General features: G+C 54.2%; 6 protein-coding genes across 6 annotated transcripts; 2 read left to right on the forward strand and 4 right to left on the reverse strand.

Moving 5' to 3' along the window:
- Nucleotides 1-535: 535 nt before the first annotated feature.
- Nucleotides 536-2,019, forward strand: A1O7_07710 (uncharacterized protein; the record flags this gene model as incomplete). The annotated part of the gene is made up of 2 exons (XM_007761707.1): nucleotides 536-1,617; nucleotides 1,686-2,019. 2 exons carry the CDS (start codon nucleotides 536-538, stop codon nucleotides 2,017-2,019), a joined length of 1,416 nt encoding a protein of 471 aa, XP_007759897.1.
- Nucleotides 2,020-4,529: 2,510 nt separating this feature from the next.
- On the reverse strand, nucleotides 4,530-5,440 carry A1O7_07711 (TATA-box-binding protein; the record flags this gene model as incomplete). The annotated part of the gene is made up of 3 exons (XM_007761708.1): nucleotides 4,530-4,994; nucleotides 5,050-5,137; nucleotides 5,196-5,440. 3 exons carry the CDS (start codon nucleotides 5,438-5,440, stop codon nucleotides 4,530-4,532), a joined length of 798 nt encoding a protein of 265 aa, XP_007759898.1.
- A 2,569-nt stretch (nucleotides 5,441-8,009) lies between these two features.
- A1O7_07712 (uncharacterized protein) lies at nucleotides 8,010-9,257 on the reverse strand (the record flags this gene model as incomplete). Its single annotated transcript, XM_007761709.1, has 1 exon — nucleotides 8,010-9,257. The coding sequence occupies one exon, from the start codon at nucleotides 9,255-9,257 to the stop codon at nucleotides 8,010-8,012; it is 1,248 nt and encodes a 415-aa protein (XP_007759899.1).
- A 1,894-nt stretch (nucleotides 9,258-11,151) lies between these two features.
- A1O7_07713 (electron-transferring-flavoprotein dehydrogenase) lies at nucleotides 11,152-13,119 on the reverse strand (the record flags this gene model as incomplete). The annotated part of the gene is made up of 2 exons (XM_007761710.1): nucleotides 11,152-11,251; nucleotides 11,309-13,119. 2 exons carry the CDS (start codon nucleotides 13,117-13,119, stop codon nucleotides 11,152-11,154), a joined length of 1,911 nt encoding a protein of 636 aa, XP_007759900.1.
- Nucleotides 13,120-13,663: 544 nt separating this feature from the next.
- A1O7_07714 (uncharacterized protein) lies at nucleotides 13,664-14,539 on the forward strand (the record flags this gene model as incomplete). The annotated part of the gene is made up of 1 exon (XM_007761711.1): nucleotides 13,664-14,539. The coding sequence occupies one exon, from the start codon at nucleotides 13,664-13,666 to the stop codon at nucleotides 14,537-14,539; it is 876 nt and encodes a 291-aa protein (XP_007759901.1).
- A 630-nt stretch (nucleotides 14,540-15,169) lies between these two features.
- On the reverse strand, nucleotides 15,170-19,910 carry A1O7_07715 (ATPase; the record flags this gene model as incomplete). Its single annotated transcript, XM_007761712.1, has 2 exons — nucleotides 15,170-19,806; nucleotides 19,859-19,910. The coding sequence occupies 2 exons, from the start codon at nucleotides 19,908-19,910 to the stop codon at nucleotides 15,170-15,172; spliced, it is 4,689 nt and encodes a 1,562-aa protein (XP_007759902.1).
- Between the last annotated feature and the right edge of the window lie 175 nt (nucleotides 19,911-20,085).

The following is a 20,085-nucleotide window of genomic DNA, read 5'->3' on the forward strand; positions in this document are numbered from 1 at the left end:
GGGAAAAGACACCCGCGCGACATCGCGAGATAGACGACTGTAGGACCGATGCGACCGCGGCAGTGGGAGCTGCTGAGCAGGAGACCTCGACTTGCATTGAGCGGACGCAGGTGCAGATGCGCGTTTCGCAGAGATGGAGAGTGCGAGGTGCGGAACGCGCGACTGAGACCGTGACAGGCAGTGCATGACGCCTTCTGCCATTATGCCCACGTGAGACAGTGACCCGATATTCAGTGATTCTGGAATGAGTGATCCATTGCCGTGGGATACGTAGGTACACAGTACAGGGTGTGCCGCAAGATGGGAGGGCGAGAGCTACAAAGCACTGCAAGCCATCTCCTTCCCTTTCTAATTAGCCGACTTTTACATAAGCCGACCTCGGAACCGGCAACCCACCTGGAGGGCGCACGAAACAAGCATGCATCTCGAAGCTTCACTTGCGGAGAAGAACGTCGGTCTCTACGTAAAGTAACGTAACGGCTCTCTGTGTTCCTGGTAGGTGATAGTCCTCACCCCTCTTTATGTGAGGTCCATCATGTCTGATTTCCCACCACAGCACATCCTCATCGTCGGGGCCGGCGTCTTCGGCCTCTCCACTGCCCTCTCGTTGCTCCACAATCCAACATACAATGGCACGCGCATAACTATCATCGACAGCTCGCCCACGTTGCCCAACCCGTCTGGCTCCTCGGTCGACGCGAACCGCATCGTGCGCGCAGACTACGCACACAAGCCGTACGCCCAACTTGCTCTGCAGGCCCAGGAGCTTTGGCGTGACCGGAGCGAAAACGCATGGGGCGGGGAGGGTCGGTATCATGAGCCGGGCTTCGTGTTGACCGCGGTGGCCGATCAAGATGCGTACCTGGCAGGAGCGCTGGCCAACGTGCGCAGTCTCGCGCAGGAGGACAAGCGTGGGAGGATCGACCTGCGCAAGATCCAGGAATTGCATGGACGCGATGAGATCCGTAGGGCGACAGGTTACGAGGGTGTGAGCGGCGATCACGGCTACGCCAACTTCAACTCCGGCTGGGCTAATGCGGAAGCCTGCGTCGCGCACGCGCTGAGGAGGATCAGGACCGAAGGAGGAGACCGTGTGAATATTCGTCCCCACACACGGGTTCAGAGTCTCCTTGTATCGGCGGCGGCGGCGATGGAGTGCATGGGGGTGAAGTTAGCCACAGGAGAACAAATCCACGCAGATCTGACCGTGCTGGCAGCCGGGGCATGGACACCCTCGCTCGTTGATCTGCAGGGCCGATGTCTGGCCACCGGCCAAACCATGGCCTTTCTCGACATCACGCAGGAAGAGCAGGACGCGATGGGCAACAGACCGACCATCATCAACCAGAGCAGTGGCATGTTCATCATCCCGCCGCGGGACAAGCTGTTGAAAGTGGCAAGGCATGGCTACGGGTATCGAAATCCGGTGAAGATCCCGATGCAGACGCTGCGGCCTGGCGCAGCCACTTCCGGCGACCTCGAAGTCAGTGTGCCGGACGTGGGCGTGCCCATCCCTCTCGAGGCCGAGGAGGCCTTGCGAGGGGCACTCCGCGAACTTGTCCCTCACATGGCAGATCGACCGTTCGTGCGGACGAGGATCTGCTGGTACTGTGATACGTAAGTTTAGTTTCCCGTCCACTCTTGCCACCAGTCTGATCTGGGCCCCTAACGCCCTTCCTACACAGACCGACGGGCGACTTCCTCATAACGTACCATCCGGCGTACAAACACCTTTTCCTCGCCACCGGCGGCAGCGGGCACGGCTTCAAATTCTTCCCCGTCATCGGCGACAAGATCGTCGCCGCCATCGAAGGAAAAGTCGAGCCCGAGTTGGCAGAGATTTGGAGGTGGAGGAGTGAAGACGAGTTGAAGGAAGTGATGAGAAGTCAAGGCGGTGGAGAAGAGTTTATTGCCTGCGCGGACGGGAGTCGAGGCGGACCGAAGGGAATGCTCCTGGCTGAGGAGATGAAGAGGAAGAGAGGTCCTACTGAGCGCAAGCCAGCGGTAGCAAAGCTGTGATTGTCAACGGCAGGAGGAAGCGGGAAGCCGAAGTCATCTGTAGAGATTCACAACGCGGGAATCAAACATTGATGATTGCGAGTGAGCTGACTGTCATTGAAGGTGATTTGATTTGATTCTACGAGGTGAATCAGGAACACCTGTCCGGTCTCAGGCCATTTTCGACCCAACTCAAGGCACGACTTCAAACGTAGTAGGTACTATCTTGTCTGCCCGTTTCCTGTCTTACAGTAACAACTGAGACCACGGCCGCGACCGCATGAGTGGAGGTCAAGGGATTTACCCCCAGTAGAGGCGAGTCACGAGCCAAGTCCAAAGCCATGAGATCCAGCATCTAATTCCTGCCTCGTGACTGCTAGGAACAACCAGTAGTTACATACTGGGGTAATGTACCTAGGTACTTTGCTCTACACAGCCGCTCACGTGTTCTATCTACCCAGTAGGCCCACGTTACTCATCGGTGCGAGTAAAAGGTATGAAAGCACCCAGACATACTCTATGGTCCACCGATCCCTTCGCTGTCCCAGCCCTTGCCCAGTCTCGGCCTCAGCCTCATGATACCTTCTGGGACCGAAGTACTTATAGCAAGGACTAAATCCCAAGGATCTCACTTCCGCGTGCACAGTACTCGTGTCTAGGTAAGTACAGGTATGTACGCATGTCACCACACCTTAGTACCTAGTAAGTATCTCGAACCACAGGGCCAAAAGGCAGGGCAATGATCATGATGAAATAACGAGACGAGGTCTATCTGTGGAGTGTGCAAAGGCGCAGATCGCCCTTATGCCACCTGCGCAATTTTTGCGGTCACGTGTCTTGAGTTTGATTGGTCAGTCGAGGCCGGCTGTGACAGTAGGTATGTATGTGCCTTTGTAACCCATTTATATCGACTTGTTATCTTCCACGATATTCCTCTCCTCCTCCCGTCCTCCCATTCCTCTACCGTTTCTACTCATCTGGTTCATCCCTGTCCTTCCATCCTCAGGCATATTCTACCATGCTGGTCGTGCTCACTCTATATCAGTTCTCTTACTGTTACCAACTACCACTACATACGGAGTATGTCCGCGCGACACTTGGCAATCATCTCCACAATCGCCGTGCTCTCATTCTCCGCCATAGGCACGCGGCACAGCGCAGAGGATCTCATTCGAACATCCGCACATCTAAATACGCACGACACGAGCAAGGGTTTAATGGGTAAGACCATCAGCAAGCATGGTTGGCTAGCCGACCGGCTGGCTGGCAGGGTATATCAAACACGAGACTATACAACATTATGCGAATCCGAATCAACTCTTAGTAAGTCATGCGAAATCCGACTCTAAATTCGAGTGCCAGAAACCCGGACTCTGGACTGGACAAGGACTTTTCTTTTCCGTCACTGGCCTGATCATGATTTCAAAGTCGGCTTGTGAGCTCCTTAACAGCATCACTTTTTTCTCAAATGTCAGCAATATTGGGTGAATGTACACTTGGAGGTCCTGCTACAACGGCTTCCAGCAGTCTACACAGTACACCAAGCAGAATACTTCAATTCGAGTTCTGGCGCTGATGCCAAAGTCGGCTTATCGGCTGCTGCCCCGCATGACGCCGTGTCGAGAATGGCAGCAATATGCGCTTGGAAGTCCCCCTGCAACAACATGAGCAGTCTCCACGAAACAGCATACCTCAACTTGAGTCTGCTTTGCACAGCAGGGCTCAAAAACCCTTCCCGAGGGCACACGGCATCGAATAAATGAAGGGGGGAAGTACGCGAAAGAATGCAGAGAGACTGCGATTGGTTGGGGGTATAAACAATTTCATGTTGAGCTACTGTGCTGTCGACCGCATATTATTGCGGCTCGTAGCCGGCTCAGGGTTAGGACAAGCATCAACAACCTCGACTACAGTGACTCTGGTGAGTTCTCACCCCCTTCGTGCCCTCCATAGAGAATCTTCGCCTCTGCTGCTTTTCTATTGTAAACAATCTGAGCACCCAGGACGTGGATTATTCCATCCTGCTGATGGCCTCTTCCGACGCAAAAATACTGGTTTCAGGTGAGCAACCAAGCCCAAGAATTCCGAGGTAACCCGTCCATGACCGGGAACATTTCGCCGGAAAACAATTTTGGTGGTTTGTAAAACAGACCACCGAAAGGAAGACGGTATGCGAAGTCGACCAGCGCCGAATACCGCCATTGGAAGTGATGTCCGCTCTGTCGATGAGGACCCGATGTCTAATGTGATGTAACAGGCCCAGGCACCATTCCCCATTTTGGTGCGCCTGCTTGGGGAACGAGATGAAAGACTATCGCTCAAAACGCCATGCAATGCTCGTAGATAGTCGTAACACGAGTGATAAAAGCAAGATGTTGTGGTATGATGGTGGCGGAGCTTGGACTGCAAGATGCAGAGACAAGCAGTTTGGCATGCTCTGACGGGGTGAGAACAGTCGGAGAAGTGCTTGTTTGTTGATACAGTGCCGTGAGACTTCGCACTCGGCCGAAGTAATTAGACTTTGCGGAAATCTAGATCACGTCAGCTCCAATCCACCATATGAATCGCCGAGTAGGCTTACCTGTAAGCGTAGGGTATATGTTCTCGAATGCCTGGTAGATCTCCTCACGGACCTTGGCACCTGTGAGTACAATCTTGCCGCTCACGAAGATCAGCAGTACGATCTTGGGCTTGATCATTCGATATATAAGACCCGGGAATAGCTCAGGCTCGTAGGAGCTGAAAGGATGATGCCTTGAGGCAAGACCTTCCAGTCGAATGGGGAATTTGATGTCACACGAGCCAACGATATTCTGGATCTTGAAGTCGGTGAACTTCGCGTTGAAGCCCAACTTCTGAATGATGCGAGCATACTTGCGGCTTGCAAGCTTCGAATCATCTTCGGACTTTGCGCCAGTGACAACCATCTTGCCTGATGCGAAGATCAAAGCAGTGGTTTTGGGATCACGGATACGCATGATGACAGCAGCAAAACGCTGGAGCAGTCAGTACGGACGCCTTGAACGAACCACAGGGTGAGGCGGGGCTTACCTTGGGATTGTACTCAGCATTGCGTGCATGGAGTGCAATGGTCTTGAGATCGAGACGACAGTCAAGGTTGACCGTGGCGACGATGTTTCTTTGAGAATGTTAACCTCTGCTGACCTTGTCAAGGACAACAAAGGGTCAATACTCACTGCAAGGTGGGCACAATACCACTCACTCCAGCGCCAGGGGTTGCGCCAGGGGTCTGTGGTGCAAGTTGTCCCTGAGGCTGACCCATCTTCCCATCCGCGTAGGAGCCACCATTAAGGTTTTGTCCGTCTTTCTCAGAGGAGGGCGGTGTCAAGTCGCCAGCGCCGCCGGGAAATGACAAGGACGCGGGGGAGGTGAAGGCTTTGGCCTGTTGCGCAGTGGAGGGATGAGTGGTAAGGGACTCCATGATTGCAAGAATATGAGGTTTTCGATGCGGTCGCAATGAAGCGGTTCGCAAAAGGTCGTCCTTGTCGATGAGAGAGATCGATCGAAGGATGGCTGAAAGCAGTCTGAGAAGGAAGAAGTCAGGTCAGGATGAGGTAATTTGTTTGCAGGCGCGAAGGTGAGGGTGAGGTAGAAAACGTCGTATCGGCGACGGGCGCGAGTCGAGGCGGCAGTGGAAGTGAGGGATACTTCACTTTGGCCGCAGGCAGGTCTCGCGTCAACTCGACGACGGCGGATCGAAGCTCGATGGAATCGATCGGAGGAACGAGGTAGAAGTGAAAGGATGCGATGGTATCGTACCGAGATGCGGGAGATGAACAATTCAATGTCTCCCCTACAACACAACTGCCCTACTTCCAATTGATTGACCGACGAGTCTTGTTCCTCAGATCAAATCGGATCTTGGACTTGAGCTTTCGCCTGGCCTGAGGAGTGACGAGGAGGTGGGAAACAGGAGCAGAAGGAAGCAAGAGTGCGATTGCGAATTACTAATGCGCGGAAAGAGACTGTCTATTTGCGGTTCGTTCTTTCTTCGTTCTTTATTTTGCCCTTGAAAGAGTGGCAGGCGCGGCGCAGGTGGGATCTTGTCTCGTGACTTCCGATCTTCTTTGCGGGATGCGCCCAACTTGACGGCGGCACGATATCGTTTGGAACCGAATCGATGCCTGGGAGAGGATATGAGATGGGATGGTGATCGCAGGCTGGCAACAGAAATTGCGCTTTGAGGCCTGGCCAAGAATGAGATACGGCGGGGGGAAGGTAAGCCGAAGTAATACCGGAGATGTCGGGAGGAGCAGGTTGCTCGCAACCTGGGATGCCGCCCAGTTTAAGTACAAATTGAAATGACGGCTCAAATCTACAAATGACTCACGTGCCATGCAGCAGCCAGCAAACCCCGTCCAGGGAAATCACGCTAAAGTGGGCCGAAAGTGACACAGAGAAACGCTAGTCCTACACCGGCGCCCATCTGCATCGCTTGCCACCTGTTCCCACCTGCCCTCTCCGCCACTTGCTGCACCCCTTTTCTCTGCTTCATGCCACCAGGAGCGAAACATGCCACTCCTGGCGCACTGGTGCTTGATCTGCCCTGCGCTTTGTCCTGCCCCTAAACTAAGGTCTGCATGATGCACCAACACCAAAGATCTTGGTTGCAAGCAAACATTCTGCCTTGTGTCTGCCATCACCGAAGCCAGTGTGGACAAAGATGGATGTGACAAGCTGAAAACAGAATCTTGATCTCGGAGAGTCCGTCACGGTGGTACCCTTAAGGTTTACAGTGCAAGTGGGTAGGAGCAGGTGAAAGGTGGAAGGGTGAGGGAAGATCAAGCGGGCGGTCGCTGGTTGGGCCCTGGACCGGGTTTGCCGCCCGGGCTCATTCTCCGGTTTGCACATCCAGCACGAGGGCGGTTGGAACCAGGTCACTCAGCTGCTTTTGAACAAACCCTTTTCCACTAGGCTTTGTCGCTGTTGTTTGTCATGTTGACGATGACCGTTCTTCAGAAGCGAATGGATGGGAATACGAGGGTGATTGAAAGAAGGAGAAATTCTTTAGCACAACAAGAAGAATGAAAGGAGGGTCAGGATGCAGGCGTGAGTCATGACTCCTGGTGATTCCAGCGCCTTGACGCGCTCCAGACAAGCTCCAAAGCAAGGGTTGCCTGCAATTCCGGTTTCAAACTTTTCACATGCCAGTGCCCGCCACACAAAGCGCCGCGCAAGCTTGGCTTGGCTTCAGGCCGGCATTGCTCACCCTGGTCCGTCACTTTTGTCCCGTGCAGGGATCAGGTTAGCAAGCGAGCCAATGATTGCGTTCGGATACGGTGTCCTGATCCTGATGGTCGGGCGAGCAAGTCCCAAACCGGTGTCATTTTGACCATTCACACGCCGCCGATCTGTCATAGCACAACAAACGAAATCCTGCCATTTCGGGCGACAGCCTTCTCTTCCCCTCAAGCGCCTTCCTATACGGAGTACAGTATTTGCAGCCTTACCGTTCAGGCTATCGTCCCTTTTCCAGGGAGTTCTGCAGCTCGCAAAGCTCTTCAGCAGAGGTGAGTACAAAAGGCCAGTCAGTGGTCCGGGTTGACTGAGCTAGCAAACATGTTGCTCTTTGCCTCCTGGCTTGTTTGTATGCGTGTTCTGCTATTTTTGACGGATTCCAAGGTGGCTTGTAGATACAGAAGCAATTCTCCAGGGCAATTATGGCCTTATGGACTACTCCGTACGGTGAGTAGTGTTGAACGCAGCCGCGTCAGATAAGAACCGAGGCCAGACACCAGTGATAGACCCGAGCCTTTCATTGTCCCTGTTGCGGTATGTTCTTCGGTCAGACCACTGCCCTCCTATGACTGAGCTTGCTACACCATCCGCCTATGTACAGGCTACGATCGCAGTGATGATGCTTTCCAACCGACCTCAGTGCTACACTGCTCCTGAGCACGAGGTGGAGGCAGTCGCCTCCGAACGGGAGTCATCAGTTGACCGTTCAGCTAAGCATTAGAGTCTCCCAGTCAATCAGTTGCGCTTGACGTTCAGCTGAGCATTGGAGTCTCCCAATCAATCCACTGCGCCAGATCAAAAGTGAAGTTGCCCTCCGTCCTGAACACGTCCGACTGGATCTGCTGGCCGAGCAGGAACTTGTTCACATACGTGTCGAGTTCGGCGCCCTGGTCGGCGACAGGAAACTGACAATGCGTATGGTTAGCAGCCTCGCTGTACCCGAATGCCTGCTGGGCGCCCAGGGCCCTATAGATCTCCCGCGCAGCAGTCATGCATCCATAACTGCTCCAAGGCGACAACCACTCAAAGCCGAGATTATCAACAACAAAGAGTCCTCTAGGAGCCACAAGGCCAGCCAGCATGTGGTGATCAAATGGCAGTCTCTGCGTGCCGTCGGTCTCGTTGGCGAACACCTCGAACTCCTGGCTGTACCAGACGTTCTCGCCGACGATCTCGTGGGCCGTCTGCACGGTGTCGCTACCATTGACGCTGACGTTCTCGACATCGGACAATCTCCAGCATGCTGCACCGCCGGAACCTGACTCTTGGATGATGCCCAGGGCGATTCTTTCCTCAAACGCAGTGACGACGAGCGAGCCTTTGCCCCATCGAGAACAACCCACAACACCGACCCGCGCGGGATCAATGTTTGTGGTGGTGGTGGTAGTGGTGAGGGCGTCCATGATGCGCGAGACGCCCCAGGCCCAGGCCATCAACGCGCCAGCAGCTTGGGGCGATGTGTCCGGATAAAGCTCATAGAACAGCCCCTTTCCCCGGGACGTGGTGTTGTCCTGTTGTGCGAACTCGGACACGAAGGCCGTTATTATGGCGACACCTTCTGGCGCCGGTACCGTCAAGAGGTCGAGCGCGATGAGTGCTGGGTACGGACCACTCCCAGTCGTCGTGTTGGGGTACTTGACCGTGGCCGTCCAGGAGATTGTGTTGCCGCCGTTTGAAATGGTCAAGGTGAGATTACCACCCGTGCCGTTTGCATATTCCCCAAAGTTGGATTCGAGGTGCTCGGGCGGACCAGGTTTGATGCCAAGCTCATACTGTTGGAACAGTGCCGAGATTTCCTCGCGGCGGCACGACCAATCTGCTTTACTGGACACGGGTGCTCCAGACAAGAACTCGAATGGATTCGGCAGCAGGGGATTCTTGGTGGCCAAGGATGGGCTCGCAGACGCTGAAGGGCATCCAGAAGCCGGCGCTGCTGATGCAGCACAGAAGAGGGCCGCCACCGTCGCCGCCGACAAACAAAGGCGACCAAGAAGCTGCATCTCGTTACCCTGTACTATGCCGTAGGTACCTCGTATTGAAGCTTGACTACGGAGTACATACGTACTCCAAGACCTTCACCGATCTGGGGAAACGTGCGGAGGAAATACTCTTCGTCCAACTCGAATCGAGCCGCGATCTAAAATATCTCGGCTGAATTCGATTCCAACCATGATGGTAATTGACAAAGCATCTCCGGTATACAACGATCGACCTGCCTTGTTCAGTTGGTCTTTCATGATCGCTTGAGCGAGGTGTTGCGACAATGACGATCACCAGTATACCCCGCTTGCGACTTGAGCATCTAGCATCGCCATTTAGGCTCTTTGGATATCGGCACGCCGGTACTCCAACGTCACTCACTTGTCGAACCTTTCAAGATGGTCGTTCGGTGTGACCACGGTACTTGCAAAACCGGGAAACGTTGGTCGGTGCGTTTGCCGCATCAGCCGTGCGTGCGTGCGTGCTTTGTGACAGCACAAATGAGATAGAAAGATGGTCGGAGTGTCTGATAGTGTCGCTTTGTGATAGCGCACAAACGGGGTACAGATCGTCGGGCGTCTGATACTGTTGCTTCGTTAAAGCACAAATGAGGTACAGGCGGTTGTGGTATCTGCTAAGTGTCACGAAAGTGGCAGCTAAGTCACTCACTGCCAGTGATGTCGAACGCCAGAGGGAAGGCGAGGCTCAACCCACGCCAAAAACGCTGGTTTCCCGCTCGTTGAGCTATCCAAGTTATAGATGAGTATTATCACCCGCGACCATCTGATTGCGTCAAAAAGAACAGTCGCTAGGATTTGGTACACTACGGTAGGTAGGAGTCGCGCAGCTGGATTTGAACTACATACTCGCATGACATCCAGCCATACCGTATCGCATGAAGAACAGGATAGGATAGGATAGGATATGGGAACCATGGATACGAGTACCCCCAACTTCACCTTGACAGCCAGCACCAGCACGCTTACACCTACTGCGAAGAGCGTTACCCAGGTCCCCCTCCGACTCCCGCACACCCAGCCTCGCGTACGAGTACGCGGTAGGCCTCGATATCAATGTCAATACCAACACCCCTACCCCGGACCAGTGGGACCGGTAGGATGGCGCATTCCGCGCGGCCCGCGGCGGGCAAGATCCGAGTATCACGCAGATTTACATATCGGGTACTCGGTGAGTGCAGGTCTTCTGTTCAGCTCGGTCGACTTCGAGATTGTGCGACAGCAGGCTCCGAGGGTATGGCCGGGAGGCACACGCAAAGCCCAGATCAGGCAGAGGGAGCAGACTGCCGAGACAGTAACCGGCTTGGATGCAGAGTCGCGCCAGCGTCCTCTGCCCAAGGCTTGCGCAAACGCACAGAACACGACGCGCGAGGAGGGCGAGTGGGTTAGTCCCCGAGCGGTTCAACTTGGTTGGATCTCTCTGGGGCCGACCATGCGACCTAGGTGACCTCTGCTAGCAGGGACTGAGGATGGCGGAGTTCGAAACGGCACGAAAGGAGCAATGAATAGAGGACCTAGACTGGGTCGTCGACGGTTAAGAAACCACTGTTGAATGGATCCTGTCAACCAGTGCCTCTTGTAGCAAGCTACACTCGCTTCAAGATTGCTCATTTTGCTCTAAAATTCCTTATACTTATGTCCGGCTTCATTCTCAACCTTTTTATAGCACCCCAAGTTGTTAGACAGACGCATCAACAGTCGCATCGACTCAGTCGTCAAACGCGAGGAGGCATTAACCATCTCTGTACTGTACACATTCCGATCGTACCTGCAGTAAGACTGACTCGAGAGCGATCGGAGAGCCCATCGCTATACCAAGGTACACGTCTTTAGAGGGCATTGCATGTTCTCAAATCGCCGATATCAACGAGCTCTAAATATACATTTCTGCTGGGTCTCAAGTAATACTGTAGCTTGGTCCTTCGCCTCCCTGGGGCGTCCGCCAATTGATATCCTGATCCGGCACCTTGATATCGCACGTCTTGCAATGAATGCAACTATTGGACCTTTGTCAGCTTCGTATCTCAGCAGATAGAGAGACACCAGGTACTTACTTCTGGGCATTGATTTGAAACCTCACGCCAATATCCTTCGTGTCGTCCTCTACGTACTCATACACGCCTGCAGGACAGAACCGGTTCTCCACTCCCTTATATTTCGGCCACTCTTTCTGGGCATGAGCGTTCCAGTCCTTGACTTGCAAGTGCACGGGCTGATCCTCTTCGTGGTTGGTCCCAGTCCGAGACACGCTCGTCAGTATATCAAACGTGATCTCGTTATCAGGCTTCGGGTATTCGATCTTTTCGAACTGGTCCGCGGGCCTGGTGGCCGCCCAATCAGGTTGCTTGTGCTTCAACGTCCAGGGCGTCATGCCTCGGAACAGAAAGGCTTCCAGGCCAGAATACATGATGCCACCGTAGATGCCGAGCGGAGTGTGGAATGATGGCCGCATGTTTCGCACGGCTTTGAGTTCCGGCCAGATCCAGCTCTGCCTTAATGCATCCTCATAGTTGTACAGGAAGACGGTGTTTTCACCTTTGTTGTTCTGGAGAGCTTCGTATGCAGCTTCGGCGGCCAGCATTCCGGACTTCATCGACGTGTGCGTTCCCTTGATCTTGGGTACGTTGAGGAAACCGGCTGTGTCCCCGATCAGAGCGCCACCTGGGAACGAGCATTTTGGTATTGATTGAAAGCCGCCTTCGTTGAGAGCTCGGGCACCGTATGCAATGCACTTGCCACCCTCCAGCACGGACTTGTAGAACGGGTGCAGCTTCATCCGCTGAAACTCGCCATATAGGGAAAGCCAGGGATTGGAATAGTCCAGGCCAACCACCAACCCCAAACTCAATAGGTTGTCGCCAAAGTGGTACATCCAGCCACCACCGTAGGTGTCCTTGCTCAAGGGAAACCCCATTGTATGCGATATCTCACCTTTCTTGAACTTCTCCGGTTGGATTTCCCACACTTCCTTTAAGCCCAGGCCATATGTCTGAGGCTGACAGTCTCTCCTCAGATCATATTTCCTCGATACCTGTTTAGTCAGACTGCCGTGGCACCCCTCGCCCAGTAACGTCACTTTGGCGTGGAACTCCATTCCTCGCTCGAAGCTGGCCTTTGCTTTCCCATCTCGGCCTACGCCCTGGTCGTTTGTCGCAACCCCCTTGACGGCACCCTCACGGTTGTACAAGATCTCCGCAGCCGCAAATCCAGCGTAGATCTCGACTCCAATCTCCTCGGCCCGTTCGCCTAACCACTTCGCAAATTGACTCAACGAGATGATGTAGTTGCCCTTGTTGTGCATCTGTGGGGGCGCTGGTAGAGGGATCGCACCACTCTTTGTCAGGAATCTCATTGTATCGCTCTTCGCCGGTGTGGCTCCAGTAAAGCGATTTTCATTGTCTTCGCTTAACCAGTCTGGTATCAGCTCCTCTATAGCTCTTGGTTCCAACACATTGCCCGATAGGATATGTGCTCCCACCTCACCCGCCTTCTCCAGCACCACCACCCGAAACTCTTCATTGCCGGCCTCATTGGCAAGCTGTTTTAACCTGATGGCGGCACTCAAGCCCGCGGGTCCGGCACCAACAATGCAGACGTCGACCTCGTCGGACTCGCGTTCGATCGTGGCGGGATCGAACCCTTCGTCAGCCTCGGCGTATCGACGCTGTAAACTGCTGGATATGGCTCTTCGTTGGCCAGCTACGAAGAGGGGTCTCGTGGCTCGTGACACATTACGAGAACTGGCAGCTCGACGATGTGCGGGGGTAGCTGTTAACTGAGATACGGAGGCTCTCGAGAAGGAACGACATGGCTGCGTAGGTGAGACGAGCCTCAGCAAAGGCCTGGAAACATGTTTGGAGGCCATCGAGACTTCTATGGACCGATGCAGAGCTGGAGAAAGGAAATGTCGACCGTTTTCACATTTGCGCTCTCTTCGATGGGAAATGCTTCGGCGGTTTCGATCCTGCAGAACGTCACCACCACGCGGTTGGCCTCGGCTTCAAAGCAGCTTCGGAAGCGAGCTTCCGCCGCCCTCCAATGAGCGGCCACACAAACCAAAGCAGCACGTGATCAGCCATGTCCATAACTCTTGAGAAGCCACCCGTTTCGGGTTTTCACTGGACAATCTGCGCGGCTCGTTCTCTGTAGACAAGCATTCGTTCAGACTGTGGTAACTGCGCTTGACGCACGCGAACGAGATTTCAATTCTACACGCCGACAGCGACCAGGACCCTACTGTGTAGGTTCGAAAGACACCATCCCCACGAATGCGCGTGCGGGTCTATGACACGTCCATTGCTATCGCCTAACGCCGAAGGTAGGCTTCAGAAAGGTACTGTACCTGAATAATAAAGCTCTCAGTATTGTATACAATTGCATTGCACTTACCTCACCCTGTCGACAACGAAATGACCACCTACGCACGCGTCGGCGCCGTAACCGGCGGCAACAAGGGCATCGGCCTGGCCATCGTCCGCCAACTCGCCCTGCAGTATCCCAAGTCGCCCCTCAACACCGGTCCTCTGCTCATCTACCTGACGGCGCGCAACGAAGAACGAGGCAAAGCCGCCCTCGAATCCATCACGACAGATGCACAGTTGCAAAAAGCCAAAGCGCTGCGCAGCCAAGGCGGCCTCACAGACGTGGAATATCTCCCGCTCGACATCGACAGCAAGCAGAGCATCGACGACTTTGCGGCCAAGATAAAACAGACACATCCCGATGGGATCGATTTTCTGATCAACAATGCAGGGGTGGCCATGGACGGGTTTGACGAGAACGTGGTGAAAAAGACGTTGCACTGCAATTATTTCGGCACTCTTGAAGCCACACAACAACTCCTGCCGCATCTCAAGGACGGAGGCCGCCTCGTCAATGTCGCCTCCATGGCGGGCAAGCTGAGCAACTCGAAGTACTCTGACGCAATCAGAACACGGTTCCTCCAGGCCAAGAAACCAGAAGAAATCACCGAGCTGATGGACGAGTTCGCCTCGGCCGTCTCAAAAGGGACGCATTCGTCGGACTGGCCTAGTGCGGGTTACGCAGTCAGCAAGGCTGGTGTCATTGGGATGACGAAGACGATTGCAGAATTGAATGCCGCAAGTGGGAGTAAGGTGTTGGTCAACAGCTGTTGCCCGGGCTATGTGAACACTGATATGACCAAGGGCAGAGGGTCCAAGACGCCGGACCAGGGAGCGCAGACGCCTGTGCTGTTGGCCATAGGTGATATCAAGGGGTCAAACGGACAATTCTGGCAGAACGAGCAGGTCATCAACTGGGCATAATCAGATGTTCGGAATGCTGATATCTTCGACGTCTCGCTGAATAGATGATATATACCGCCCTACTGAAGATTTCCGGATCAATGCAATGTCGTCAAATCGTTCTCCTTCCATCAATCAGCGGGCCTCCGGAGGCTGAGTTGCAGGGCGGCATCGAGATAAAGGAGATCACGATGAAAACTGGTGGTCCGGTGAGGATGATTTGGTCCTTTCCACGCCTTCTTCTTCCTGCGGGAGACGCATTTCGTCAGTTACTGTAATCACATGCCATAGGTAAGGCAAGGAGGCATCAAAAGGCACGAGAATGTACTGTATCACAGCGGCGCTTCCTTTCGTGAGTGAACAGGGATCAACCTACTTTTCTTCTTATGACCTATTTGGCACAGTTATTGTCACCAACCCAACCGGATATGGACGCCATGCTCTGCTCTGCTCTACTCAATCATCGCACCTATGTAGTAGCTAACCTGCTCTCCGTGGCTTACATAGTACAAGGTACTGCCTCAAGTATTGCTCGATGCAACTGGATTGCACTGCATCCGATTCTTCGATTCAATCGAGTCAGTAGCACCACATTCTCCCACACAATAAACCACTTGTCAGTCCACTTGATGCTTCTCTGATGCGACCGTCTCACTTTCTCTGCACCACGCCCTTCGCAGCCTTGATCAACTCTTCAGCCCGGCCAAACAGATAACCCAACCCAAAGGTCCACTTCTTGACCCTAACGCTCCAGATGAAGAAGTACACCAACAGCCAGTTCGAGAAGGTGAAGACCAGGAAGATGCCAAAGTCCTGCCACTGCTCGTCGGGCTTGGTGTTCAGCGTCGACAGGTACTCCTGCCCATTGGCGTAGGGGCAATACGCACAAGTGCCGTTGGCCATGGTGGTCACATACCCCATGCCCGACGAATTGATGAACTCGCGCGTGTATGATTGGCAGGTCTGGCCCGGCGGGGCGTTGTACAGGGTCGACTCGCCCTGGGCACATCGGACTGTGACGTCTTTTAGTGTCGCCGCTAAGACACCTCTCAGCCACCACGTCGACGGGTTGACGTAGTACATCCAGTACTTCCAGAAGACGGGCAATTGGCTGTACGGTCGCACGATGCCGTTGAAGATGGAGACCATGACGAAGAAGAAGGGCAGCGTGTTGGCGATCACCGTGAAGGAGGGTGCAAACGCGCAGATCCACTGGCCCCACGACGACATGAAGAAGTAGAACAGCATGGTCATCAGGAACATGTACCCAGCCGTCTCGTTGTCACGGGGCAGATTGGTCGGGTAGTACCACAGCAGCCAGTAGATGACGGAGCCGACGACCGCGGATGGGATCTCGGCAACGACCTGCGCTGTGCAGAAGGCGAACCAGCCGTAGATGCGCGACGGGTACTCACGGGCTTCCCACAGGGCGCGGTTCTGGAAGAACTTGGGCACCACGCCGTTGACAATCGTGGGTGGGATCAGGAGGATGAGGAAGGAAGTGAAGAATCGTTCTTGCAGCGATGCCACCGAGTCGGTGAGGTTGTAGAAGGTAAACCCGTTGAAGATGCCGATGATGACGCTCACGAAGAGCTTCGCGTAGAGGTATGATGGATCGCGCCAGTATGAGCGGAACGTGCGCTTCATGAGCTCGTACGTCTGTAACTGGACGGGCGCGGCGAATTCATGTTGCTCGGTCGCGGCCTTTGGTGTCTCCTTGGATCGTTCTTCCTTGAGGCGTTGGATCTCCTTCAGCATCGAGGCATTCTCCTCCGATTCCAGCCACTCTTTGTTCCAGTTGACGCGCTTGCCATCTTCTCGACGCTTGCCTCCCTTGGCCGCAGTCTCGAGAATGAACTCAGCTACATTTTTGTTTGGTGGGCACTGTGTGCCTCTCTTGGCGAAGTACTCGATCACTGCTGACCCGTTCTCCCCGATGGGTCCAAAGTAGAATGGGTTGCCGCCTGGGTTCAGAGCCAAGACCATGTCGAATTGCTGGATCAAGATGGAAGAAGGCTGGTGGATTGTGCAAATGATTGCCTGGCCGGCCTGCGAGAGCTTCTTTAAAAATCGGACAATCGAGAAGGCCGACTGTGAGTCCAAACCGCTGGTGGGCTCGTCCAGAAATAGGAGCAATTCTGGTTTGGCAGCCAGCTCAACCCCAATGGTAAGTCGCTTGCGCTGCTCGACGCCCAGCGAGCCAATGATGGCATCTTCAATGTCGTGGAGCTCCAATAGTTCGATGATGTTGTTGACATAATCAATCTTCTCCTGTTTGGGGACTTTCCGATCCTGTCTCAAAATGGCCGAAAACTCCAGGGCTTCTCGGATTGTGGCGGTCTCATCGTGCAGGTCCATCTGTTCGCAGAATCCGGTGCCTCGTTGAAATTCGATTCCAAGAGGACGCCCGTCAACAAGCATGTCTCCACTAACAGTTCCCATTGTCTGTCTTTGGGATAGGGTGTTGAGAAGGGTGGTCTTTCCAGCGCCAGATGCGCCCATGAGGGCGATCATAACCCCTGGCTTGACATAGCCGTTGACCTTGTTCAGCAGCTTTCTCTTGCCACCTTGGTATGGAACTTCGTACTCAACATTCTCCCAAGTAAAGACGCTCTTGCTTTCGGCGATGCCTACAGTCTCTTGCTTCTGCTCCTTCGTCATAGTGTCTGAAGATGCACTTGAGACGGGCTCACCAGGTACCGCGGCATTCTCTTCGTCCGATGGCTTGCTTTCTTCGTTTACCATTTTCTTCGCCTTGCGAGTCTTCTTGAACACAAGGGCTCCACCGCCGCCGCCGGTAAAAGAGAAAACTTCGGACGCGATGGCGGTGATGAGAATGTAGAGCACCGTAAAGGCAATGACCACGCCGAAATTGCGCCAGAGGTGGGATCTATAGTAGCCGAAAGAATTTTCGAAATAGGCATCCCCACGAACCTGAGTGCTGCCGACAGTCGCGCCAGTCAGAGAACATCCTTGGTAACCCGCCACTGCGTTGGGTCCTCGAGGCACAAGATTCGAGGGAGAGCATTCCATGACTCGACCATGGAACTCGTTCGTCAACACTGCTTCGTACGAGTATGATACTGGATTGATATAATAGAGCCACCCAAACCAGATGACATCGCTTGTCAAGGTTGTCTTTGGAATGGTGTAACCCACGTAGAGGATCAGGAGGTTCAGTGCGATACCCGAGAAGCGCACGGCGTCGTCAATGCTCGGGCTCAGGGCGGCGAACATGCGGTAGAGTGCCGTGACGCAGATAGTGCTGATGTAGACGAAGAGGAGGTTGATGAAGAACTTGCCGGGGTCGACGTCAAGGTTTGCCATGAAGTAGAGGATGATGGTGAAGACCACTGCCTGAGCCAGAAGAACCGGCAAGTCAAGCATGACTCTGGCAATGACCACAGCACTAGGGCGGTAAAAAGCGTAGTCGCGGTGCCGTGATATGACCACGCGACCGCTAACGGCCCGCACCAATTCAGTCAGTTGCAGCCAGCCGAGGAACAATATTGAGAAGAACAGAGCACCACCCCTCGGGAATGCACCGCTAGTATCCAGGCTCTCGCCGTAGAACAACGAGCCAACGATCAGAGCATTTGAAATGATGATGAAGACCTTGGTGTACAGCGTAGACTTGTCTCCCCAGAAGAGCCAAAACTCTCGGAGCGTGCAGGCCATGACTTGACGCCAGAAGGAGACTGTGTAGCTGGACTGTGACGAGACCAGTTTGCTATTGCTCTTTTGCTCCTGGACTGCCTCCTGGAATTGCCTGGTGTCGGAGCAATTCGACTTCTCCATGTCCTTCTCATAGCGATCCACGTCGGCAATGGTTTCCTGATAGATGCTGGACTTGCGGAAAGCGGCCTCCAGCTCCGCAGCCGTCTTGGGTGCCGAGGCTTCCATGCCATCTCGGAATTCGCGCTCGTTCGGGTCGCCGACTGAAGTCAGAAAGTCCGCTGTTGTCTGTCGTTCGGGGGCATGGAATCCCAGGTCGATGAAATACTGTCTTGCCCGGTCTGCAGGACCCTGATATATCATTCGCCCCTCCTCAATCACCAAGACCTTGTCCATCAGTTCGTAGATGCCCTCACCCGCTTGGTACAGCGTGACAATGGTCGTTCGATTGGAGATATCGGTCATTATGCGGAGTGACTTGGCGTAGTCCAACGCCGTGGAGGCATCCAACCCGCGTGTTGAATTGTCCCAGCACACCACGCTGGACTTCGTTGCCAATGTCTCAGCAATGCCTACCCGTTTTCGCTCGCCACCAGAGATGCCTCTAACATACTCGTTGCCGACCAGCGTGCCTTTCGTATGAGAAATGCCAAACATCTTCAATAGAGCATCGATGATGACTGGGATGGTACTGGCCTCATGTTTCTTCGTCTTGTTCATCAGTGCGAATTTGAGCGTTTGCCATACGGTCAAGTTAGGCAGATGTTGGTCATCTTCTGGGTTATAGTTGACTTCGCCACGGTAACGCTTTTTCTGCTCTTCCGCAGGGATACCGCCGTAGGTGACCGTGCCCTCTACACCTGCAAAACTCTCCCTCTGATTTGCGATGACTTTGAGGAAAGTCGAACAACCCGACCCCGGACGGCCGAGCACCAGCATCATCTCCCCATCACGTACCGAGCCAGTAAAGTCGTGTATCAGGTCTCTCGTTGGGGGCGGCTTTCCGAACCGAAGTGTGGGAACAAATCTGGTGACAAGTCGGTAGAGGTCAGGTCCGAAAGTGCCAACGATAGCTTCTGGTAGAGTTTTGGTGAATGTAGCTTGAGCGCCGACTCCTTTCACCGTCAAATTCTTGTACAGCACACCCACTTTCTTCGCAGACTCTCCAGCCGCGGTCCGCTTCTCGAAGTGACCATCTTTTAGGAAGGCGCCAAGATCGAGGTCATCCTCTCCCACCGGCTCGGGACCAGCCTCTTTGTCCCAATCGCCATCCGTCGCGTTACTGGTGGCTCGAGAGGCTGTCGTCCTGGTGCGGGCCAGCGACGGTCGTGAGCGACCCCTCGATAACCAAGTCCTGGGCTTTTCCGCGCCTGATTCCCGGGTGGCAGTCCGCTGCAAGCTGATCTTGGAGATCTCTCGCCTGATTTCCTCGAACTCGGCCATTGCCTCTTCTCGGTTGAGGGTCCCTCCCACGTCTCGTTCGCCCCACGTCCCATTTCGTTCTGGGCTGCGACTCCTTGACGGCGTACCAGAATCATGAGGAGACGGCGCTGTACTGGTGTCCTGTAACAACTGCCCAGGAAAGGCGATGTTGTGTAAATTTGTCAATGGCGCTGCCTTGGTCAGTAGATGTAGAAAAGGCTTGGAGTTTTCTAGTGTGCTTACGCTCCTCGCGGTAGCGACGCCTGAACATCTCCCCGCTATGTTGGTTGAACATCTTGTCGGTTGCTCCAGTCTTCAATCCAAAGCGCTGATGACGTTCGCCAGTCCAAGACCTCCTCGTCCCAGGTGGTCGAGTACCTTCGGAAAGGTTTTGTATGAAGCGACTTGTCGGACGACTGCTTGGGGGTCAAGAACAAAACGCTAAAGTGGCTGGAAGAAGAGATGAAAGC

Source organism: Cladophialophora yegresii (genome assembly GCF_000585515.1).
Source record: "Cladophialophora yegresii CBS 114405 chromosome Unknown aczIN-supercont1.5, whole genome shotgun sequence".
NCBI classification, from domain to species: Eukaryota; Fungi; Ascomycota; class Eurotiomycetes; order Chaetothyriales; family Herpotrichiellaceae; genus Cladophialophora; species Cladophialophora yegresii.